Source organism: Mesoplodon densirostris, chromosome 18, assembly GCF_025265405.1.
Source record: "Mesoplodon densirostris isolate mMesDen1 chromosome 18, mMesDen1 primary haplotype, whole genome shotgun sequence".
Lineage (NCBI taxonomy): Eukaryota > Metazoa > Chordata > Mammalia > Artiodactyla > Ziphiidae > Mesoplodon > Mesoplodon densirostris.
The window spans coordinates 3,664,058-3,689,142 of NC_082678.1; the positions used below are offsets into that span (position 1 = coordinate 3,664,058).

Sequence of the window (25,085 nt, forward strand, 5' to 3'; positions counted from 1 at the left end):
CATTTTGCATCCCTCCCCTTCCAGGTTGTTAGCTCCTCAAGGGGGCTCTGCCTGGGTGTTTCTAAATGACCCCCCACCCCCCTCCCCAACTCTGACCCGTCTCATCACTTGGGGCTTAGTAAATTTTTTATTGAACTGTGTGATGTGATAGGGCAGTGAGAAGGCCTAGATTCCTGCCCAGTGAGATCTTGGACCGTTTCCATAAGCTCTCTGCCAGCCATGGTTTCCTCAACATGGAGATAACACCTATCCTGACCACCTCAGAGTGTTTCTATTTACAAGCCTAAACAAATAAACATACTAGATGTAGGTAAATCTTTATAGCTTACAACATGCTTTCATAGATTTTTCTCATCATTTGCCAACTGTGTGGGTGTATGTGTGTATGAAACGTTAATCATTATTGTTATAGAATGGGTTGAAAGACTTCCATAAAAATGGTTCATAGGGCAGAACTAAGGGCCTCTTCAGGGCTGTCTCGTGGGAACTTGGCTCCCATCTTCGAGTCCTGACTCAGGCTATAGGAATTGCCGGGACTCCCCCATGATTATACAAACACCTACCGGGCTCCAACCATGTGTTCCTGGCTCCCTGGGACATCCCAAGAAGCATGGCCCTGCCCTACCCTCCAGGTGCATCTCTCCTCCTTGAACCAACAGGCAGGGCAGGACAGGAGGAGTCTAGAAGGCGCAGCGCTGGTGGGTTGGTGGAGGCAGAGACCACCAGCACTTCACCTCCCCACACCCCCGCAGCACCCCGGGTGGCTCATGTGGAACAGAAGGATGTTTGAGAACAGCTCTGCCTGGCTGCTGGCCTCAGGGTGGTGGCCCCGGAGAGCGTAGGAGTGTGGATTGTGCACAGTATCTGCACAGCCTGTCCTTTTCTGAGGCCATAGAGAACCTCAGGGCCGATGGGCAGATAAGCACACAAGTGGTCTGGCATCCAGGGCATCGAGGTCTTCGGGACTCCCATCATCTGGAAAGTGGCAGGGAGAGGCTGTGAAAGGCTTCTGGCTGTGAATCTCTCAATTCTCTGCTGATTTAGCAGGTGGGAGAGGGGCAGCACATAGGAAGGTGAGGAAGGATGAGAGCAGGCCTGTGGGGCTTTGGACAGGAATGCACTGAGCCCCAGGGTGGTACGTATGCAGACCGCCTTGTCATGCCTTGTTGTTGTTGTTTGTTTGCTTATGAAGTGATAGTCATGTGCCCTGTGCCAGTGTAGATCTAAATGTTTTACAAGCCTTATCTAATTTGATCCTTCCAAAAAAACCTTATAATGTGGGTACGGTTATTAGGCAGATTTTAAAGGCAAGGGAGCCAAAGCTTAGGGAATTAAGTAACTTGTCCAAGATCATAGAGCTGGAGTTGGTGAGGCTGGGATCCGAACCCAGGCCTGTCTGGCTCCCCAGCCCTCATATGGAATGTGGCTTCTCTGGCAGCCCTGCCTGCTCCATTCAAGCACCACAGCTCGGCCACCACAGGCGCAGGCCTCTTCCTCCCTCTTCTTCGGCCTGAGTCCCACTTTCTCCCCTGTTGTTGTGTCAGACGCTTAGCACCCTCACGCTGGCAGTCCCTGCCCTTTTCCAGAGTTCTTTCTTACCATGCCCCATTCTGGGCAAGAAGGCCCATTACTCATGTGCCTGCAATATCCATAAAAAGAGGGCTTACCCTTGACATTCAGACATTTATCTACCATAGGTTTGTGACTTTATGGTCCATGTCTTACGTGTGTTTGCTCACAGCCACACTGACTGTGCTGTGTGTGTGTGTGTGTGCACGCGTGTGTGTGGTGTATCTGCCTGCTGGGCTGAAAGCTCTGGAAACTCAGCCTCCTCAGCTGGGCCTCTTGCTGCTTCAGTGTAATCTCTCGGGGTTGGTTTTTTCAGTCTGTCTCCGCAACTAGTCAGTGAGCACCGTGTGGGCAGGGAGTACAGGCCTGTTCACCTCTGTAACCCTAGCGCCTGGCATGACACCCCATGTTGAGTGTCAGGTGCTTGATGGATGCTTGTGAAGGAAGGAATGAGAGACGGTGCCGCTGGTGCAGGAAGGTCTTCAGTGATGAGTGGGGACCATGATCACTTGGTCTGGGGGGCGGGCTGTGCATTCCCCAGCTCTATTCCTCACTTCCCCCCTACAGCTCAGGACTTGGAGTCACCTGGAGTTAGAGGGAGGAATGTGAGGCGAAGATGTCAGGGCTGGTTGGCTTCACGAGTTAACACAGGCCAGAAGGCCTATGAGGGCCCAGTCAGCTGGGTCGGGGTCAATAATTGCCCGATAAACCCTGGCCACTGTGCCCTCCTCATCCTTTCACCTTTGTTAGTCATCCGGGGAAAACAACTCACTAGGTGGCTTCATGAATTGGGCCCAAGGTGTCATCTTCTAAGGATGCCACTGCATTTCATTGTTTCATCATCCCCATCATGGCAGGTAGAGGGAATCTGCTCTTCCAAGGGAAGGAAAACCAAGTCCACTGCCACACCACTCATCTATCAGCCTCCTTTCCCATGCAGTTCAGTGGTAGTTACCCTCTATTTGTCAAGCACTGTTTGCCAAGGTGCTGGGGACCTTAACATGAAGACATGGTCCCAGCCCTCAAGGAAAGTGATGGTATGATGTGTGAGGGGCCCACCACATTCTAAGTCCCGTGACAGCACCCCCGGAGCCTAGCCCTGTGTTCATATATAGTAAGAGCTTAAAACATCCATACAAACAAACTAAGAGGGATGCTCAGAGTGCTAAGGCAACAGAAAGGGCGAGTATCCAACTCAACTGGGGGGTAAAGGCATGGGATGGGGATGGAAAACTATCAGAGCAGGGCTCCTGGGAGAAGTAACACTTGAACTGAGTCTGGTAGGATGGGAATGAACTGTGGTAGAAGGCAGAGGACAGAGGAGAGGGGTATAAGTGATGGGTGTCCTTCTAGGAAGGGGGAGTAAATAGCATGGATAAAGCACCGAGGTAAGAGAGAGCATGACTGTTCCAGAACTTTACTGTGGGAACATGGGGTGTTTATGGAGAGAGAAATTAGGTTGAAGAGATTGGCAAGGTGAGAACATGAAGAATACTCAGGTCCATGACAAAGGGTTGAAATTTAATCCTGTAGGTCAGGGTTCCCAACCAATAGGCAGCAGATCCCTGGAAAGCTATAGAATTGTGCAAAGAGTCCAGGAATCCATAAAGGCAGTTGTATTATTTTAGTGCATGCTAGAGGGACAACAATCATATGTGGAGGTGGAGAAGTTTTTCTATGTTGAGAAAGGATGCTTTCAGAGAACAGGATACCCAAATGACCAATACATGTATGAAAAGATGCTCAATCTGGGCTTCCCTGGTGGCGCAATGGTTGGGAGTCCGCCTGCCGATGCAGGGGACGCGGGTTCGTGCCCCAGTCTGGGAAGATCCCACGTGCCGTGGAGCGGCTGGGCCCGTGAGCCATGGCCGCTAAGCCTGCACGTCCGGAGCCTGTGCTCCGCAGCGGGAGAAGCCACAGCAGTGAGAGGCCCGCGTACCACAAAAAAAAAAAAAAAGAGGCAGAGAGAGATTGGACACATGGAAGAGGAGAAGGTGATGTGAGGATGGAGGAGGAGGAGACGGGAGTGATGTGGCCACAAGCCAAGGAATGCCTACCGCCACCAGAAGCAGGAGGAGGAACATCTTGGTCTTGGCCAGTGAAGCTGATTTTGGAATTCTGACCTCCAGAACTTGTGAGAGAATACATTTCTGTTGTTTAAATCCATCAAGTTTGTGGTAATTTGTTACATGAGCCACAGGGAACCAAAACAAAGAGTAACGGGAAAATTGCTGGTGGGGATGCAAGTTGGTGAACCCCCTCAGAGGTTCTCCCTTGGGGTGGCAGTGAGGATCCCGAGTTCCCACACGTAGAGCATTTGGAGCGGCCCCTGGAACACAGTCCCTGTGAACCCTGGATGCTCATATTCTCACTCCCCACTGAGGCCTCCCTGAAGGGGACAACAGTAACCCCTCCAATGGCAACCTCGACACGCACCTCAGACCTGCCCCTGCCCACCTCCCAGCTGCGCCTGGTGCAGCTTCCAGAGGCCAGTCTCTGGCCTGGCCCCACTTATCCCCTCAGCCAAGCTGCCCCACCCCCACCCCAGGATCTTCCTTCTTCTGGCCTTCCAGAGGAGGGGGCGTGCTGAGGAGAATGGCAGCCCCTCTCTTCTCCCTGCTTTGGGAAATCAATATCCCTGGAGCCTAGATCTACTCCCTGGGCAGAGGTCAGTAAGAGAGGAATGAGGTGTTGGGCCAGGTTAGAGATCTATAATCCCGTGGGGCCCGGTGGCTGCATGTCCCAACAGGCACCAAGGTCCTGGAGGCTCCCTTAGGCGTATTTTACTTGCTTTACTCAACAAGGACACATGTCTGAAAACGTGCACATTGCATGTTTGTATTTGGAAGATCGTACGTGAACCTAGTTTTAGGGAGGTGCATTAAAAGGTAGAAAATGCTAGAAAGCAATAAAGCGGCCTTGTGGGAGTGATCTCTTTAAGGGATATTCATAGTTTATAGCCTTATCTCAAACTCCCCTCCCAACCCTGCTCCTCCCAGAAACAAACCTACCAAAGGTCAGGGGTTGGGCCTGACTTCCCAGGCTGGTCCCTCCCAGGAAGGGGACCTGAGGCAGGCCTCTACCCCTGCACCTGGTCCTGCTGGCATTCTTCGAAGGGCAGGCTACGTGGGTATCCACTGGATCCCACCCACTGGGGCGCATCCTCCAGACTGGAGCTGAGAGAACAGAATTCTGCCCTCCTGGGTCCCACACATCAGAAAGCTCTGAATTTTGGAGCGGGGGCAGTGAGCACTTCCAGCACAAGCCCCTTCCTCCTACAGATGGAAATGCTGTCCTGGCCCTTGGTTACAGTCCTCCAGCCTAGGGCTCATCCCATCATCCTTCCAGTATCTTCCCAACACCTGAGTTAAGTTTTTAGCCTCTTCTGGTGTCTTCTGGGACTGGACATCCATTCTGAAATAGACTAGGCTTTCAGAGAAAGTGACAGATCTAGAAACCTTCTTGGGACAACTGTGTGTACCTCTCATGAGAGGCAGGAGAACCTTACAAAGTAATATCCTCAATTCACATAGGCCCCAGGGGAATTGATAACGTATCAGCAAGCCTGATACGTGGTGTAGCTGAAAGCACAAGAAGTGAAATAAATGTGTTTTCTCTCACATTTACCTGCCCCAGGGAGAGTAGGACAAAGGCAAGTGGCTACATTAAGAATTTCTTAAAGGCAATACTTCTGTATCTCATTTGTATTTTCTTAAATTAAGTAATTAATTAATTTATTTTTGTCTGCGTTGGGTTTTCATTGCTGCGCGCGGGCTTCTTCTAGTTGCGGCGAGAGGGGCTACTCTTTGTTGCGGTCCACGGGCTTCTCACTGCGGTGGCTTCTCTTGTTGCGAAACGTGGGCTCTAGGCGCGTAGGCTTCAGTAGTTGTGGCGTGCAGGCTTATTTGCTCCACAGCATGTGGGATCTTCCCAGACCAGGGCTCAAACCCGTGTCCTCTGCATTGGCAGGCGGATTCTTAACCACTGTGCCACCAGGGAAGTCCCTCTTATTTGTATTTTAAAGTTTGCATTAAGTACCTGCTATATATCAGGTCAGTATCAGTGATAGATAACTCTGGGCTCAAAGAGCTAACATTCTATAAGGGAGGCAAATACATGACTAGATCATTACAATACTATATATGTGGACTTCCCTGGTGGCTCAGTGGTTAAGAATCCACCTGCCAATGTAGGGGACATGGGATCGAGCCCTGGTCCGGGAAGATCCCACATGCCGCGGAGCAACTCAGCCCGTGCGCCACAACTACTGAGCCTGCGCTCCAGAACCCGCGAGCCACAACTACTGAGCCCGCATGCTGCAACTACTGAAGCCCGCACGCCTAGAGTCTGTGCTCCACAGCAAGAGAAGCCACCGCAGTGAGGGGTCCTCGCACCTCAATGAAGATTAGCCCCAGCTCGCCATAACTAGTAAAAGCCCGCAAGCAGCATCGAAGACCCAAAGCAGCCCAAAATAAATAAATGAATAAATAAATTAAAAAATAATACTATATATGTATATATGTGTGTGTATACATATTTAATCAATCATGGTATATAGCATGTTAACTAGAAGCATGTGAGTAAGCCCTGTAGGAACAAGAAAATTCCTGGTAGAGCAGGGGGCATAATAATTAATTTAGGCTTGAGGGATGGATAGGAGTTTGTCTTGGTTTACTCAGGGGGTGGAGAGGCCATTCCTAATCGCATCCTGTTAGGCAGCTTCTGCACCCAGGAAGGTAGGCAGACAAAGACCTCATGCGCACATTCAGGGAGGGTTGGGAGAGGAGCCTGCAGAGGCCCCTTCCTAGGAGGGCCAGGCCAAGCCTGTTCCACTATGGGCCGTGGGGAGCCTTTGAAGGACTGTCCGCCTGAGGCCTAGGGGCACAAGGGGACATTTAGGATGGAGGCAAACACGAATTCAAGAGGCCATGAGAAGCTGAACCAAGTAGATGCAGGGTTGGAGATGGTAGGGCAGGTCTGAGAGTTGGTTAATTAGAATTTAGAACGTAACTTGGAGGGAGAGCCAGGGATAGGGGGAATCGTATGCCTTTTCTCTACCCAGTGCCTCGCTCTGAGCCTGGAACAGGACACAGTGCATGGAGGAAGGTAGGATTTCAAGGTCTTTGAAGCCTACTTCTAAGCGAGGGAGCAGGGGATGAGGATGCTTGAGGCTGTGGTGGGTCTGGAGAACCTGGCCTGAGGAGGGGCTGGTACTGCTCAACCCCACCTCCAGGGAGATCTTGAGGAAAGCCCTTCAGGTCAGGAGGCAGCCACAGCCCCCGACCTAGCACCCGCCCGAGGCTTGGGGTGGGAGCGGACAGCCTGGGAGCAGAGCCTGGGAACCGGTCTGCCAACCAGTTTAACCAGGGACTAGTTTCGACTCCGGAGTTCAAAGGAGCCGGGTGCACCTCTTCTCTCCCAGCCAATGGGAGCAGCGGCCCTTAACCCTTCCCTGACTGTGCCCGGGGGCAACGTCCAGGCGGCAGTTCATTCCGGGAAAGGGTCTGGTCTCTTTGGGGCATGAAATGGGTGGGGGTGACCTTGGTTATGGTTGGGGGGTGCCACCAGGCACCTGAGAGTGGGGAAACTGAGGAGAGAGGCTCCCGTGTCCTCCCCACCTCAGACTTCTCTCAGGATTGCCTCCTCTTGGCTGGGCGGTCCCTGGAGGACCCTGGCTTCTGGGTGGGTGCGGGGTGGGGGGGCGGTGCGGGGGTTGGATTTCTGGGGTGATGAATATTCATCAGCCAAGCCAGCCTCTGCTTCTGTTTACTTAGCCGGGAAGGGCTGGGTTTCAGGTTCACCTTGACTCCTGGAGCTGCAGAGCCGCTGAGCAGGTACCCGCTCCTGCACCTGTTTCTCTCTCACCTGCCGCACAGCTTCTCCTACTCAGCTCTCCTGGCCTGAGCCTTGCCTGGCGTGGCACCCCAGAGGCACCCCTACCTCCCTCAGCCTCCCTCGGGGCAGCTCCTCCACTCAGCTCCTTCTCTAGGGAAGCTCTCGCCTGCAGCCCGGAGCGGTCGGGATCACAGGTACAGGCAGACGGTGGGCAGGAGGGGAAACCGAGGCACAGACCTCTGTCAGGGGACCCAGTTCTGCCTCCACAGCTGACAAGCCCAGCTGGGAGGGGGAACCAGGCACGCAGGCTCCCATCTCTCGCTAGGTGGGCAGGCAGAGCTCCACTCATCCCACTGGCTTCTTGGAGTCAATCCAGGCCTCCAACAGAGCTCCTTCTGGGAAAGTTTAACTCCAGAGCAGCGCTCTGTTAACTCCTGCTGAGCTGGAGCCTACCACCTCCTACCCCCCAGCCTGGACGATGTTTCTGGCTGGCCGGTAGGAACACCTCCCTGTCCTATCCAGGGTACCCCAGTCTCATGCAGAGTGAAGTACCACAGGGGCCCTGCAGAGAGATGGGGGATGGGGGTTCTGAGTTTTGTCTTGCAACATGGACGCTGACTTGCTCCCTCAATCCCCCTCCATCCTTCCACCTCCACCCTTGTCAATGGTTAACCTGTCCCAGCTCAGAAGGAGCCTAGCCCAGTCTGGGCAAGGCCCTTAGGAGAGCTCACAGAACCCAGCTGGCATGGTGGGGGCTATCCTGGGGTGCCTACCTGCATGCCAGGGTGCTGACCACCATAGGCAGGGGGTGGCAGGCTGTCCCGTGAGGCCCTTTGTGGGTTCCCAAGCTGTGCAAACAGCAGAGGTGTAGCTTACACCTTCAGGGCTGATTTCTATCATCCCATGGATGGCAAGGCCCCAGGGCAAGGGCCCTGCCCTCAGCACGGCCTGGCCTGCTCAGCGTCCTGCACAAGCAGACGTGTCACCAAATGCCCAGTCTGTTCAAAATCCCAGGTACTCTCCCTTCCCCCAGGCCTCCCTAGCCTCCTGTGACCAGGCATGGACATGTGGCTGTAGGCATCTGGCTCTTTGCAACTTTGGATACCTGGGAAGTTTGGCTATTGTGTCACTTTTTTTTTTTTTCTAAAGCAAATCAGATTTTACACTACTTTGGGGTAGCTCACTATTTAAAAGAATCTTATAGCCAGGTTATCTTGTAAAACAAAGAATAGTCCACTAATTTACCTGTTCTGCAAGTTCAGATTTCCATAGGTCAGGCTTGCCTAGAGGGCCAAACACCTGCTTACTGGTGCGCCCATGTCCTCCTGGACAGAAGGGATAGCAAGCCGTGGCAAAGAGCATCTTGGAGAGACCAGAGTTCAAGGCCAGGAGACAAGGGCACCAATGCCTTGGTGCCATGGTAGAGGCTCCAGGGCAGGGTCCGGGGCTATTCCAACCTCCCTCTGTGGTTTTCTGACAAGTTCCTTGTGATCTGTCGCTCCCTTTACGCCAAGGAGAGTTAAGCCCTGTGGAGGCGAAGTTCAAATACCTGTTAAAGTGGGTATATATATATATATATATATATATATATATATATTTTTTTTTTTTTTTTTTCTTTTTGTGGTACGCGGGCCTCTCACTGTTGTGGCCTCTCCCGTGGCGGAGCACAGGCTCCGGACGCGCAGGCTCAGCGGCCATGGCTCACGGGCCCAGCTGCTCCGCGGCATGTGGGATCTTCCCGGACCGGGGCACAAACCCGTGTCCCCTGCATCGGCAGGCGGACTCTCAACCACTGCGCCACCAGGGAAGCCCTAAAGTGGGTATATTTTAACTGGCACAAGCAGAGGCCACTTGCTCTCATGGAGCTAGGCAGTGTGGTGGTTACTGTCGGTTCAGGAGCTGGATCCTCCACTCCCTAAGTTCCTTGGCAGTGGGAGGGTGGTGGGGCTGTGGACTTTGCCCCAGACCAGGTGGTGACTGGGGCACCCACAGGCCAAGCAAGCGCCCTGTCCCTCCTTCCCAGCCCTCCCCACAACTCCTTCCAGAAACCCATTCTGGCACACCAAGTTCTGTGCAAGGCTGTGCTCAGCCCAGGTGGGGCAGGCTGCCAAAGCAAAGCTCTCAGGCTGTCCCCTTGGTGCGCTCACCTCTCCAGGGTGCCCTGAAGGTATTTATCTGACTACTCACCCCTCCTTCACTTTCTATGTGGGAGCTGCACTAGATCTCCCTGGGATTCTTTTGCTACTGGAGCTCAACTCGAGGGACAGAGCTGGCAAAGTGGGATCTGCTTCCTGGACGGAGAGGTGGGAAGCAATCCACTGGGCATCTGCTTTGGGCAAGGGGATGGGTATACGGAGGGCCAGGGGATGACCGCAACAAGGGGGCCATGGAGGCAGGCACTCAATTCATTCCAAGCCTAGGTCAGTATCCTGCTTTCATTTTTTTCTGAATTTGATATGCTCCCCCTCTAAAAGAAATCCAGACTCTTTATGGAAAATCTGGGAATCAAAAAATAGAGAGGAGAAAACATCCCCTATTCCTTCTACATAAAGAAAACCATTATTAATCATTTGTCATCTTTCTTTCTGGTCTTTCTAGAAAATGTAAATGTAGTTAAGACCATCAGGGTTTTTTTGTTTGTTTGGTTTTTGGTTTTTTTGGTCAGGCCGCATGGCTTGTGGGATCTTAGTTCCCCAACCAGGGACTGAACCCAGGCCCTTGGGCCCTCAGCAGTGAAACCATGGAGTCCTAACCACTGGACCGCCAGGCAATTCCCAAGACCATCAGTTTTTAAAAGTAGGTGACACGTTTGCCTGGGCTTAGGCCGGCCGCCCATCTAGCTTTCTGTACTGTGTACTGTGGCTATCGCACCCTCCTCCTCAGGACTTTCACAGCCCACGCCACAGAGTCCTGAGAACCAGACCACCAGTCCCTCCAGGCCCAGAGATGTCTCCATGTCTCATTGCTCTGCCTTTTTCATTGATCTTAATTCCTCCAGTCTATGCTCTCTTCTTCTTGTGGTGTCCAGGCAACTTCATCTGCCAGAACTTCGACTAGCTCAGGCGGCAACTTTGTGGAAATTAGTAAAAGGCTAGGCCACTTCTGGGTCACGACACATTATGTTGTCAGGGAAGAAGCCTGGATTTCAGCCCCCTTGCCCCACTTCTTGTGGGGTATCCTTATGGAGGGTCCAGCCTGTGATAACCAGATCCCACATGTACCTCTTGGCCGCGCCAAACTTCCTTCCAAATATTCAGGTCCCCTTCAAACCCCTGTCCTTGTGGAAGCCGTATTGGGAAGCGGAGCCACCCCTCAACAATTACATTAGCATAAATGTAGTATTCAATAAAATTTATGCTAATTCCATTAGCATAAATTTATTTATTTATTTATTTATTTTGCGGTACGCGGGCCTCTCACTGTTGTGGCCTCTCCCGTTGCGGAGCACAGGCTCCGGACGCGCAGGCTCAGCAGCCATGGCTCACGGGCCCAGCCGCTCTGTGGCATGCGGGATCCTCCCGGACCGGGGCACGAACCCGTGTCCTCTGCATTGGCAGGCGGACCCGCAACCACTGCGCCACCAGGGAAGCCCAGCATAAATTTTATTGAATACTTTGCAAAGCACGTCTACCTCATGGGCAGGGATTAACGTTAGAGCTAAATGTTAGGGCTGAAAGGGATGGGTGAGGACACTGAGGTCCAGAGAAGTAACTTGCCAGAGGTCCCGAGGCTGGAACAGTCGTCGGGACTTCCCGCTCCCAGCCTGACATTTCTCCCCCTTAGAAAAACCCCGGCTGCTCATTTAGTCGTGGTGGTGACCACTGGGAAGTCCAAATTACTCTGAACATCACAAATCCTAGTTCATTTCGTAATGAATTCCAAGTAACATGCACGGGGCGTTTCTGTCCGTCTGATACCAGCTGACCATCTGTCCACTCCCGGCAGCAGGGCCTGGAGGTATAGCAGGAACAGCAATGGGGAGGTGGCCAAGGCCTGGCTGCTGTGTGACCGGGACGAGCCGTTCCCCTTCCTGCAGCCCCAAGGGGCCTGGAGTGTCAAAGCTGCGTGGCAGTGGTGTTTGGTTGTCCCATTGTCCCCTCCGCATGGCTCAGATGGCTTCCGCATGGATGTCTTCTTGGCCACCCCTTCCCCAGACCCCTCCCTCTCCTGATATACCCCAAAAGTATTGCATCACCTACCTGAATCCTGGGTTCATTTGGCCCCAGGCTTCAATTCTTTCAAGCCCAGGCTATGAAAATCGCCCACGTTTGGGAGACTAGCAAGGGCTGCTCCGAGGCCCCCGCCCCTTCTCCCCACTGACCCCTTTCTCTACACCCCCTGCTCCTGCAGAAAGCCCCACCCTCGGGTCTGAGAGCACCATGACCGAAGTTGGTTGGTGGAAGCTGACTTTCCTCCGGAAAAAGAAATCCACTCCCAAGGTGCTGTATGAGATCCCTGACACCTACACCCAAACGGAGAGCGGCGCAGAGCCCCCAGGGCCTGACGGCGGGGGCCCCAACGGCCACTTCAACGCCCGCTTGGAGAAGATTGTGGACAAGAGCACAAAGGGGAAGCACGTCAATGTCTCCAATTCGGGCCGCTTCAAAGAGAAGAAGAAAGTCCGAGCCACGCTGGCGGAGAACCCCAACCTCTTTGATGACAGGGAGGGCAAAGGACAGTGAAGGGGGCCAGGGAGGATGCGAGCACCTCCCCACTGCCTGCCGTCAGCCGGATCTGAGACGGGAGCTCACCACGCTGGCCTCTTTGGCCACAGCTGAAGCCTCGGCGGCAGTTGATGCCTGCTGGCAGGAAACGTCTGGTTTTAGGTTTGTATTTATGTTCTCCAGCTTTCTGAAAGGCCTGAGAGATCCCAGGTCCTCCCGCCTTCCCCCACCACACACAAAGGCACTCCAGTTCAAGGATGAAAAGTCCCACTCAGGAAGGACAGCCCTCCTCGAGGAGGTGGAAGCTCCAGCAGGGAGGTGGGCGTGGAAGTAACGGAACAGGGAGCTGGACAGACCCCACCCCCTCCTGGGGCACAGGGTCAAGGGTGAGTTTGAATTGCTGCTCCCTCTACTTTCTCTACCTGTGATTCTTCTCTGGATCGATTCTGAGAGTGCGTTTTCCAGAAGCCACGTGATGCGGGGTGGCTTCCTGGAGCTGAGGCGGAGATGCTGAACTTGAGCTCACCTCCTAACTCAGGTGGGAAACTTCCTGGAACTTTGCCCCCAGGTGTGCAGGGGGAGGGCAACCCTGGCACTCCCTAGGGGGTGCTGCAGAGGCCAGATTAGGGACCCCATGGGTTCCTGCACATACCCTCAAAGGAAAGCTACACTGCCCCGTGGGTCCAAACTCAGAAAGGGGGTGGGAGGCTCTGACAGGAGCCCTCCTCCCCCTACTAGTATTTAAGATGGATCGGCCTCAGAGATGAGTCCTGCAGCCTTGAATTTTGTTTAAAAAAATCATCGTAGGTTTCTCTCTTTTGTAATAAACAATGCTGCAAAAGCAGAGAACCTATTTATGCTCTTGTCTTGCATTTATTGAGAGGCTGTTTTTCATGCCTTTACTCTTTTTTACTTTGTGTTCAAACGATTCCTTTCAAGCACCAGGAAGGCTCCCCAGGTGTAAATATGTAATACCTGGGTCACTAACGTCACCACCAAGCCATCTTTAGCATCTGGAGATGAAGAGAGTAAAGGAGGGAGCTAGCTACACCTCAGCAAGAGAGGCTGTCAGGGGCTCCGAGAGGATGGAGTAGACCTTTGGTGACCAATCCCCAAATCTCAGTGGTTTGGTTTGGGATCTAGATTCAAATTCTGGTTCCCCCCTTAGTAGCTGTGTGATTTGGGGGAACATAACAAAAAACACCTCCTCTGAGCCTCAGTTTCCTCTTCTGTAAAAGGGGCTGTAATAATACCTATTTCACAGGGTGTGGTCCGTATTAAGTGGCCCGTAAGTAGTCCTATAGTAGGCGCCCGGTGAATATCGGATTCCTTCCCCTTCCTTTATGAAGCAACTCCATCATAGCCCACAGCTACCGTTTAAGGACAAGGAGAGAGCTTACTCCCTATGCTGTTAGGTCCAGACCCAGGAGCTGAGAACTGGGGAAAATGGGCCAAATCTCTGGAGCTCATGGTGGGAACAGAGAGAGACCAAGGTGGCAACTAAACAATGTGATTCTGTGGCTTCCAGGTCAGCTCCTCACAGGCTACTGGGCCACCCCAGGGAGGTACTCAGGAAATTTACCAAAACAAACAGACCTGTACAAGGGTGCCTTTGTTAGGTGGCCTCACCCAGGCCAGAGGGAGCTCTGAGGATGAGTGTGGGAGACCAGGGGCCGGAGGGAGGGAAGGCGGGCTCAGGTGTGCTGCTTTCCCCAAAGCCTCTTCCCTTATCCCTCCCCACCCCATGGAACTTTCTAGGGTCCCATCGATCACTCAGTCCATAAAGCCTCCCATGGAGGAGCTGACTTTCCCAGGGCTGCAGCTCTGCCTAGGGTTAGCAGCTGACACTCACAGCGGGCTTCTAACAGGCCAGGCGCTGTGACAAGTCCTCCACGAGGGTCCTCCTTTAACTCTCTCATCACAGGTGCTGTCATTATCGCTGTTTTCCAGTTTTCCAGGTGCATTAGCTGAGGCTTACAGAGGTCAAGTCACTAGCCCTAGGTCAGGGCTTGCAGTGGCCTAGCTGGGACGGAGGCCAGAGCTGTACACATGACTGCTGCACCACACAGGCCCTTCCACACTTGATTTTTATCTGCTTAGGGAAGGGAAACTGAGGCTCAGAACAAGGAAAGGAGCACAGTCACCCTCTGCAGAAGGGGAGGTGGGGTTATGTCTGGGCCTCGGGATCCTGGAAGGTGAGCACCATCCAATGGGGCTGCCCAGACTCTGGAACCAGGGAGGGAAAGTCAACCAGCTTCAAAGGTGAGTGTCCCCTGTGACCCCAGACCATAGGGACCTGCCACTTCAGCCATCCTAAGGTTCCCTGAGGCAAGGCCGGGGGGTGAGGTTGGGCCCTGGGCCACTGACCTGTGGTTCTATCTCACGCTGGCGACGCATGCACCACCACCCCTCTTAGGTGAGAGAGTCTGCGGGCCCCCCTGCCCCATGCTTACCACCCCACTCCACGGCCCAAGGTGATGTCTGCGGAATCTTCCAAGGGAACTCCACATATATCCCTAAGCTGGGGGATGGATGCATGGGGGTGGGGGGGAGGTACTAAAAGCCAAAGGGAGATCTGGCTGCCCAGGGAGTCAGAGCCAAGGCGGCTGCAAGTTTTCACGAGGCCGGGGCAGGAGGAGGAGGAAGCAAGGATGCAAATATGTGCGGGAGGCGGGAGAGGCTACGGGTTATCGACCACAGTTTCACTGGGACAAGACCCAGGGGTGGAAAGGGGGAAAGGGGGAGGCAGGGAGGGCCGACCAGAACTGGCCTGCGCCGCCCAGGAGGGGCCAACCCCGGGCTTCGGGCTCCCCCTGCTGGACGCCCAACCTCCCAGAGGGGAGAAGCCAGTTGGGAGGAGTTGCTTAATTCCCCAACTCCCCTCAATCCTGGGGGGCGCGGATGAGACCGGGCTAGATTGAACATTAATATCACGCGTGGCTGACGAGCTTTTATTATAGACTTGGCACAGTGACTGTCAGACAGAGGAGAGGAAAGGAACAGCTGAGACCAGGCCCAAAGCAGGGGGGACACAGCCCCCAACAATGCAAACAGGACACAGTAGGGAAGGGCACCCCAGCACCCTCTCCTGCAGGTGGCCACAGGATTACTGTGTGCCTTCCTGCACCCAGGCTTAACGGGGGCCAACACCCAGAGGGCCAACACCCAGAGGGCCACCCTTGGAGGAGGCAGTCAGTAACAGACACGGAAGCACACGCCCATGCAATGGAATGAAGCAGCTTACAGAGTAGCAAGCTCAAGGCCAATGTGTACAAATAGTCAGTTCTCTGATCCTGGCTTAGTCACAGCAAACATTTGCCCAGCCTGGCTCCTCTCCGCAGCCTGTAGGCCACTCATCCAGGTTGTCCCTGGTCACCAGACTTGGGCTCGAGGAAAGCAAATACTACAGCTCAGCACAGGCCTCGGCCAAGGGTGACTGAAGAATCCAATTGTGAGTGTGGGAGGCGGTTGGTTTAGAAGTGGAGGCTAGTGCATTGGGTTGCCTGGGAGTGGGGGTGGTCTTGTTGAAAGCTGAGTGAGATTCAGTGGGTCTGGGCTGGGCTCCCAAGTGATGCTGATGCTGCTGGCCTGTGGACCACACTGCAAGTAGCAAGCATCTACTACTGGGGGGGTCTCAACCTCGGCTGCACAGAATTCCCCGAGGACCTTTTAAACTTCCCCAAGTCCGGGCTGCACTCATACTGGTCAAATCATCTCTGAGGGTGGGACCGGGCACCAGGGTTTTTAAAGCTCCTCGGTAACTCCAGTGAGGATGAAAACCAGTGATCTAGGAGTCATCATCAGTTGGGGGTGGGGGGTGGGGGTAAAAGGATGTGTGAGTGTCAGAAAAGTATAATCTCTATTATTTAATTTTATACCTGGAAAGTAAAATACATATAAATGTATACATGTATTTCACATACATATAGTTTTTATAACCAAATATGGAAAGTAAAGCTTGATGAAAAGCTTCCTGATACATAGGTACCAGCACAAGTCCCTTCTACAAAACTGTCTGACAGTGACGGAACACTCATTACCTAACCTACACCCTCCTAGGCAGCCCCAGTTGTTTGAAATCTCTTCCCATATTGAGATGAAATCTACTTCCGTGCAGCTTCCACCTATGGGTCCTTTGGAGCTACAGAGAATAAATTTAGTCTCTTTTCCACATTGCTGTGCTTCGGATAATGGAAGGCAGCTATCAGTTGGGTAAGTGGTATAAAAATATCCTATTAGTAAATGAGATAGTTAAGGTTCTTTTCGTTGCAAGCAACACAAATAGATAATGGCTAGTTTAAGCAGAAAAAAAAAATTTTTTTTTTAAAGAGATAATGGGTTTTCTGAGGTAGGAGGAGGAATTGCACAACCCAGACACGGGAAAAGGATCCAGGGACTGCCGAGGGGGTTGCAAGAGCAGCACCAGAGGCTGTTGCTTCTAGGCGGCCATTATTGACTTGGCTACAAACACTCCTATGCTCCGAGTCCCTCCGTTTCAAATTTCAAATTGGTGACAAGAAAAACCAATTGGCTAGATTGGCTCAGGTGCTTCTGCTGGGACCAATGGGCTTTGGCCGGTATGCCTGTCACGTGATAACAGACAAGGCTGCTGTGGGCCCACCCCGTCACCAGAAAAGGGAATCACACCAGAGGCTACCCCTAGAGGGAGCTATTCCAATAAATCATAGTTAAGGTCAAGAATAATTATGGGATTATTTTACATTTGTGATTGTCCATGCCACTGTTGGACTCCACTAGACCAGCTGACTACAGAGAACTCTCTGAAGGGCCCTGAATATAAGAGGTGGGAAGGGAAATGCGTTGAGTTTAGAAGGGCCTGGCTCCTGATCCCATACCCTCTCTTAGCACGGATCCCAGCTCTAGTCAGCGCCAGCAGATTGGGAGTCAGGGTGCAAGTCTCTCATAGAGCCAGTCTTCCTCCCCTCGGTGGGTCATGGGCCCCAAGGGGGAGTCTCCTGTCGGTAGGCCCCGTCGAAAAGCGATCCGGTCATGCAGGCGGTTGGTTTGGCCTTGCCAGAACTCCATTACTTGGGGGTACAGGGTGTAGCCACCCCTACAAGGAGAAGCAGAGGCTTCGGTGCTGTGCGTGTTTTTCCAGCCAGGCAACCCCACCACCCTCCGCGCCATCCCAGAGCCCCGTGAAGGGAGTTGCTGGCGTGCATCAAACAAGGGTTTCCAGGAAGGAGTGGATCTGTAATTCCATGGACAGGGCAGCTTTAAGTAAGCACGAGGGTCCCAGTGTCCCTTTCTAGGCGACCACCAGGTATCACTCACCAGTATTTTGGCTTCGGCACCTCTTGTTCCTGGTAGAGTTGCTCCAGTTCCTCATTTTTCTTTCTCAGATACTGTCCAGGGGAAGGAGATGGAGGAAGGGTCAGACCCAGTCAGTGATTCATTTAATCACCACTTACTGAGCATGTGCTCTGTGCCAGGTGCTGAGGACACTGGTGAGCAAGGCCGGCTGGCCTCTGTCCTCTAGGGGCGCAGTCCAACGGGAGGGTCAGACAAATACAGGAGGCCTGTTCCCTGCTCTCCAAATCCATGTCCCCCAGGGAGACCATCCATTTCATTTTGCTGGAGAGAGAGGGCCCTGGCATCCCCTGGGGACAGCCTCTGGGGCTGAGTCAAAGCACTACCACCCAGAGGACTAAGGAGAAGCCCCATTCACCTCCCGATCAGGGATCACGGAACTCTGGTGACTGACCACAGCCCCAATCTGGCTGCTCTTGGGGCGGGAGTGGAAGTAGCACTCGGCCTCCTCCTCGGGCAGCTTCTTCACGGGACCCTCCACTCGCACCTGCACAGGGATGGTCCTGGTTAGACGGCGGCATTCAATGCCACCTGCCCCCCCAACCAGTGCAGGCCCCAGTCCTCTCTGTTCTTCTCTTTATCCACTGCCCCGTCACGCCTGACTCCAGCTAGCCCAGCTAAGTGAGAGCCGTTTGAAAGGCAGGATGCTTGCCCAGCCTGGGGACCCTCACCAGGTTCATTCATAAACTCAGGCCCTTCCCACCCCTGCCCACCCCAGTCTGTCCCAGGAATGCACACTCACCTGACGGTTTAGGGGCTCCCAGTAGAAGACAAGGGAAGCAAAGGGATTAGAGTCCTGGAAATAGAATCCACAGACAGTCATCAGGACAGGAGTGAGGATGCCTCCAGCATGGGGGGAAGGCAGGGAGTCTGCATCGCGCAGGCCCACTGCAGATGCATTCACTGTAACGTCTCATTTTTAAATCCTCAAAGGTAGGCCTACTTTTACCGGTGTGGAGACAGGCTCAGGGAGGTTAAGTAACGTGCCCAGGTTCACACGGTAAATGGGCCAGATGGACTCCCAAGTGAGGCTTGCCATTTCTCTCACCCACAGATTTGCAAATCCTCAGGCATGTACGTGTGGCTGCACTGGACTCAGGGCAGGGTACTCATTTTGGATTCACGAACTGAATGCATACGAAGTGCCAGCTCTGTGCTCAGCACCAGGAGAGGTGCTGGGGGTATAAAAGAGATACCACAGATGCAGCCTGTGACCCCAAGGAGCTTACAGTTTAGCAGAGGACCCAAACGTTCATCACATAATCCCATAAATACATGCATGGCTAGAAACTACAAAAACGGCAGAAAGGAAAGTTGCCAGTTATAATGACTGCAAACAGTGCGAGGGGCCGACTCAGCCTGGGAGTCCAGAAGGCTTTCCTGAGGAGGTAAGGTGGGGGCTGGACCCAAAGGAACGGGAGCTACTCAGGTAAACATGGGGAGGTAGGGGTGCCTAGAGGGCACTCATCCACGGCAGAGAAGGGCAAGTGCCAAGGCCCGCAGGCGGGATGGTGCCTGAGCGCAGCCGGCAAGTGGGCTGGCGCAGCTATGGCATGAGAAGGTGACCGATGAGCCAGGGCTGGACCCTGCAGGCCCCGGGAGGGTTTACCGTGAACCCTCACCAGCTCTTGTCCCTTTCGACTCTCGAAGTTAGTGAAGAAGCGGAAGCCGTCTTTGCCAAAGCCCTTCAGCAGCACCATGCGGGCGGACGGTTTCCCATCTCTGCGGCAAAGAGCAAAGCACCGGGGTCAGAGCCCCTCCCCACAGGATGTCTGAGCACCCCTACACCTGAACCCCCGGATTCTGCACTGTCTGTGCACTCAGGCTGCCCATTCCCACTTGCCCACGGGAATCCGTCCTGGAGGTGCAGTATGACATCACTGCCTACGGTTCTGTAATGGACTGAACTGGGTTCCCCTAAAATTCAGCTTTGAAGCCCTAACCCGCAATGTGACTATATTTGCAGGTAGGACCTTTAGGGACATAAGTAAGGTTAAATGAGGTCATAAGAGTGGGACTCTAACCTAGCAGGCCTGGTGTCCTTATTAAGAAGAGGAAGAGACACCAGAGACCTCGCTCCCTGCACACACAAAGGGAAGGCCACGTGAGGACACAGCAAAAAAGGTGTCCATCTGTAAGCCAGGAAGAGAAGCCTCACTAGAAACCAACTCTGACAGCACCTTGACCTTGGACTTCTAGCCTCTGGAACTGTGAGAAAATAAATCTCTGTTGTTTAAGCCCTCCCAGTCTGTGGTACTTTGTTATGGTGGCCCAAGCAAACTAGCTCTGGGGGATATCTGGGGGCACAGTACAAGAGCCCTGCCTTCAAGGCCTTGTGCTTTAGTGAGTGGGGGACAAGCAGAGTTGAATAAGAGGCTAATATAAGAGATGTCTCAAGGGGTTTATGATTGACTGTCAAATGAATGACACAAACAAGCACTGTGCTGGATTTCAAGAGAGGAAGAGGGCTTTATGGAGAGGTTCCAGGAGATCTGCCTCTCAAAGAGCAGATGGGGGGCTTCCCTGGTGGCGCAAGTGGTTGAGAGTCCGCCTGCTGATGCAGGGGACACGGGTTCGTGCCCAGGTCCGGGAAGATCCCACATGTCCCAGAGCGGCTGGGCCCGTGAGCCATGGCTGCTGAGCCTGCGCGTCCGGAGCCTGTGCTCCACAATGGGAGAGGCCACTACGGTGAGAGGCCCGTGTACCGCAAAAAAAAAAAAAAAAAAAAAAAAGGCAGATGGGAACTGGGGAGGCCAGGAGATGCGGGAGACAAAGGTGTGTGTATTGGGGAGATGGGTACATCAAGGGCAGAGATGAATGAGGCACTACATTTATCACTGAAATGGAATTGAGTAAAGTCTAATCTCTGGTTTACAGGTAAGGACACTGAGGCCCAGAGAGGACAAGGTACTTGCCTGAGGCCACACAGCATGTTAATAACACAACTAGAATCATACAGTGGTCATCCATCAAACTGAGAGCTTCTTAAGTTTCCTACTTCATCTGTACCCACCTTCAGAAGGGCCCACAGCTATGCCTACCTGGTACAGGTAGCAAGACACATGGCATTGGCTTCCCCTATGTCAGGACACTGAACAGCCTCCTCAAACCAGGCAGCAAACTGCTTCATGGGGTTCAGGGAGGTCAGCTGAGTCTCCTCAAACGCCTGGGAAGGGAGAGTTGTATTTCACTTAACAAACACATGTAGTGCCTACTGTGCACACGGCTCTGTTCCAGGCACTTTTCAAATATTAATTCATTGAGTCCTCATAACAACTATCTCATAACAAAAAACACGAAAAGGTGAAGAGGTCCCACACCTACGGATGGACAAATCAGGGTTTCATGTCATGGGCGTCAAACCTATCACCTGCGGAGCCTAAAAAAAAGACAGATTCCTGGGCTCCACCCTGTAAATTCTCATTCAGTAGGTCTGAGGTTTCATGAAAACTTGCATGTTTAACATGCATTTCTGGAAATGATCACAGGCAACCAGATTTGGTAACCAGGCCCTGGGCCCCAATTCCAAAATAATTCTTTTGGTTTCTCTCCTGAGGAGGGAAAAGGCAGTTAAGAGCCAGGAGCTTTTTCCTCCCCTCCTGCGTAAAATAGTCCACCTGCCCCACGTGTTACTTATTTATCAAACATGCATAAACTAATATCACTGTTTAGGCATTTTTCAAATATCCAAGTCCATAATATCCCCGTGAGGTCAGTACTATCACTTCACAGGTGAGGAAACAGGCCCAGGGAGGTGAGTAAACCGCCCAAGGGGTGCGCGGAGCGACCTGCAGGATATCCAGGCAGACCCCCGAGTGCGCGCCCTGAGCCCCTAAGACACGCTGCCTCTGGAGTCCACCTTCATCCTCGTTTCCCCGGAACACCTTCCCCCTTGATTGTCTTTGAATCCCCTTCTCCCACGGAGGTGACCCCGAGCCCCAAGGGGTGGACCAGAAACCCCAGGTTATCCCTCCCATTCCCCTCCGCTCCGGAGATGACTCGGATTCCCTGTGCCCCCGCCCCTGCGGAGGCCCTGCGGGGCGGCGGCACCTCCCGGTCCCCGCGGTAACTCTTGCGCATCGGTCCCAGGTCCATGACAGCACCGCGACTGCACAGGTGGCGGAGGCAGCGGGGCCACTCGGCGGGTCGCCCGAACGTCCCGATGACGCTCCGCAGCCGGAACGTCATGGGGCCGCAGGTCACGTGACCCGGCGTCGCTCCGCGCTGGGTTCCGTTGGGTTCGGAACCAGTTTCTTAGGCCGGGAATCTACGCCGGCATGGAAGAATTTGCCAGTTGCCGAGCCAGGCCCACAGGCCCACAGGTCCCAAGTCCTCCGAGCCAATGGGAGCCAATAGGAAGACAGGGTTGGTGGAGGGAGCCGGGCGCGGAGATGCCATTGGTCAGAGTTTTCCAAGAGCGAGGCCAATTAGAGCAAGAACGGAGGAACCTTGCAGCCAATGGACGGCGCCTCCGGGGGCGGGATCAGAGAGACAAGGAAATGCTGTCACCGCCGTTAACACGCACGTGGAGTTTGTTAAAGGTATAGGACATGAAGCGGCCCTGGCCCGGGACGGGGAATGAGCCGCTGGGGGCTTGAGGGGAGTAGTCAGTATCAAGGGGCCGGCCCCTAGCAGGTGCCTGAAGCCCAGCTTGGTGCAGAAAGTACCCCTCGGAGGAGGCTGGTGCCAGGAAAGGACAAATGGAAAATGGAATTAGGGGCCAGAGTCTGAGGCAAGGTGATGTGGAGACATAGAAAGGGGCGATCTGGTGGGGGGAGAAATTGGCGTTCAAGAGTGGGACAGGTTGCAAATGACTTGTGGATCTCACGGGATAGGTGCTGTATAGTGTGTGAGTATGGGGAGGTACTCTGGGGTCTGGGGAGGAGCAGTGGGGTCAAGACTATGGTAAGAAAGCAGATGGCTGAATGGGAAAGGGGAAGAGGGAAATTTGGGATCAAGCCACCTAGACCAGAACCATCTTCCAGCTCTGAATCCCCTCTCTCCAGCCTCATTGCTATAACCTGGGTCAGAGCATGCTGCTCCCTTTCCTCATGGTTTCCCCTTTTGTGGTTGCAGCAGAGTTCACACTAGCCAGTGTTCTGGTAGATGGAAAGATTGGCCCACCTCTCCCGGGCCACCTCCATCTTTGTTGTTTCTCCTTTTTCACGTTTTGCCCTTTCTAGGTAGCTGGAGTCTAGCTTCCAGGTCAGTGCCAGCCGTAAAGGAGGGCACAGGGGAGCAGGTGGCTATGCAAAAGTCACTTCCAGGCTGTGGACTCAGGGCTGAGAAATAGGACACCTGCCAGCGCCCATTCCAGCTTTGACCTGGCTGGGGCAGCCTTGGGTCGAGGCCTCTGTGTAGTCCTGGTTTCCACCCACATCAGGAAGTGGAGCTGCAGGAGCCACCTAGGCAGGCACCCCAGGACTGTGCCAGGTAAGGGAAACTTCCTGCCCTGCCCAGGTGTCTGCCTTACAGCCAAGCTTCATTAAGCCCAACATTAGATACCTATCATCCTTTATTATGTGCACATAGCTTGAGCCAAATAGAATCTGGAAAAACAAATTTGCTGCAAAGAAATAATACATGTCTCAAGGCTTAACGATGTTGATCTATGGATCCTCCGCTGGTACCAAGTTTTTGTGTTGCCATCATTTTTCTCTGTCAACACAGTCGAGAGAGAGTTGACTGGGCTTTCTTTCTTGTTGAAGTTGTCTTTCCACATATGAACATTGCTCCCCTCCTCCCAAGGCCCTGCACTTGAACCTGGGTAAGCAGTGATTAGTACCCTTCAGCTCAGATGATTTTGTTCATGCAGCTACACTCTTAGCCCTGCTGGGCTGTGCTACCCTGCACCCAAGATGCTGGGGCACCAAGGCTAGGATCATTTGAATGGTTTGCTTAAAAATTAAAAGCCAAGGGCTCGGTATAGTGGGGTAGACATGTGTTAAAGACTTCTTTTGGACCAGGCCCTGAGCTAGGTCTGAAAATATGAAGATGAAGATGCATGGTTCCTGCCCACGAGGAGCTTATAGTCTACAGCGGGAGGCAGATCTGTAAGCTAAGGAGTTACAGGAATTTTAACAGATGTTTCTGCAAGGTAAGGGGGAGCAAAAAGGAGGCAGTGGTCTCCAGAGGTCACACAGTCAGTAAAGGCTTCATAAAGGGAGCAGACATTTGATTTGTCTTAATGAGTAAGGGTTCTCCAGATGGACAACGGAACAGGCATGCCAGGAAGAGGGAACAAGTCGAGTGTGATGCTGCTGTAGCTATAGGTGGTGAGAAAACAGACCAGGCAAGTCGTCGGGGGCTCGGTGCCTGCTGAAGATCAGGTAGGTAGCAAGGGCTAGGCTTTAGACAACGATTCTAAGTTTTTATCCTGTACTGCTGTCAAACCAGGGTGTCTAATTCCTGGTTTTTTGAGGCCAGGTAGAGAGAAAAAGCTCTAGATTCTGACAGCCTCTTCCATCCTTGGCTGTTAGTGAGGAAGTTTGCAACTGGTTGCCTTTTTGTATTTGCTCCTTCATCTTGAAGATAGTAAGTAGGCTTGTATTGTGCTTTTCTGCCTAGTGGGATTTGGTGTCTAGATCACAAAGCAGCCCCGCAGTGCAAACCAGAGGGGGGACATGCCCGCTGGCTGTGTTGCTACTGCTGCAACCCCAGCAAGGGGTTCGTCTGCTTGGGAGAAATGAATTTTTTTTTTTTTTCGGTACGCGGGCCTCTCACTGTTGTGGCCTCTCCCGTTGCAGAGCACAGGCTCCGGACGCGCAGGCTCAGCGGCCACGGCTCACGGGCCCAGCCGCTCCGCGGCATGTGGGATCTTCCCGGACCGGGGCACGAACCCGTGTCCCCTGCATCGGCAGGCGGACTCTCAACCACTGCGCCACCAGGGAAGCCCCTGGTGATTGGATTTTTGTTTTGGGATGTGGTTCTGGTGACTGTGGGTGATAGGCGAAGGAGGGCAAGACGCTGCCGTGTTCTCTCTAAGCGTCAGAGCCTGTTGCCTGAGTTTGGGGGGTGTGGGGTGGAGAAGAGGGACTTGACTCAGCAGGATGGCTTTAGGTGACATGGGCAGTGCCGTTCATTGAAGTGGGGGAATGTTGGAGGAGAGGCTTAGGGGAAAGATGAAGTCGCCATCAGACCTGTGGAGTGTGAGGACTTATGGGACAACCACATTCGGTTGGGTTGGAAGATCAATTCTGGAGCTGGGGGAGAGGTCTGGGCTGATGGGATGGTTTAGGTGTCATGAGCCTCCACGGTGGCACTTGAAGCCATGGGGGAGGATGACAATGTCTGGGAAGGGAAGGGGGCCTGGAAGAGTGGTAAAGATGCTCCTGAAGTATAGCACCCAGCTTTCCAGGGGACCAACAGCAGGCCAGAAGGGGTGTGCTGGGGGCCCAGATCTCAGGAATTCTCCAGCCCAGCTTTGGGTGAACTCAGTGTGGAGCCTCAGGACACACAGACGAGTGGGTGCTTGGTGCCCTGCCAGCAGATGCCTGAGCCCTGAGTATGGTTATCAGGTGACCCAGAGGGGGATGCAGGGAGGCTGACCCTTACCCGACTGTCCTGCTTGCGGTTATGGAGTTAACCCCTCACACAGTCCTGTGCATGTGCTCACGGATTGCTCCCCGAATCTGTCCCATTGTTTTCATATGTGTTCCCCCTGAGAAGCTCTTTCATGGGAGGCAC

At 53.4% G+C, this 25,085-nt stretch overlaps 2 protein-coding genes across 3 annotated transcripts; one reads left to right on the forward strand and one right to left on the reverse strand.

Moving 5' to 3' along the window:
• The first annotated feature begins 11,783 nt into the window (after nt 1–11,783).
• PRR15L (proline rich 15 like) lies at nt 11,784–12,086 on the forward strand. Its single transcript, XM_060080424.1, has one exon. The coding sequence runs from the start codon at nt 11,784–11,786 to the stop codon at nt 12,084–12,086; it is 303 nt and encodes a 100-aa protein (XP_059936407.1).
• A 2,925-nt stretch (nt 12,087–15,011) lies between these two features.
• PNPO (pyridoxamine 5'-phosphate oxidase) lies at nt 15,012–21,727 on the reverse strand. 2 transcript variants are annotated; one of them, XM_060082282.1, is made up of 7 exons: nt 21,450–21,727; nt 20,441–20,565; nt 19,022–19,121; nt 18,142–18,195; nt 17,794–17,886; nt 17,364–17,434; nt 15,012–17,142 (listed from the first exon to the last, which is right to left on the reverse strand). In XM_060082282.1, the coding sequence occupies exons 1-7, from the start codon at nt 21,585–21,587 to the stop codon at nt 16,974–16,976; spliced, it is 750 nt and encodes a 249-aa protein (XP_059938265.1). In that variant the 5' UTR covers nt 21,588–21,727; the 3' UTR covers nt 15,012–16,973. The 2 variants fall into 2 exon arrangements, with proteins under 2 accessions (XP_059938265.1, XP_059938264.1); XM_060082281.1 differs by having other exon boundaries at nt 17,758–17,886.
• Between the last annotated feature and the right edge of the window lie 3,358 nt (nt 21,728–25,085).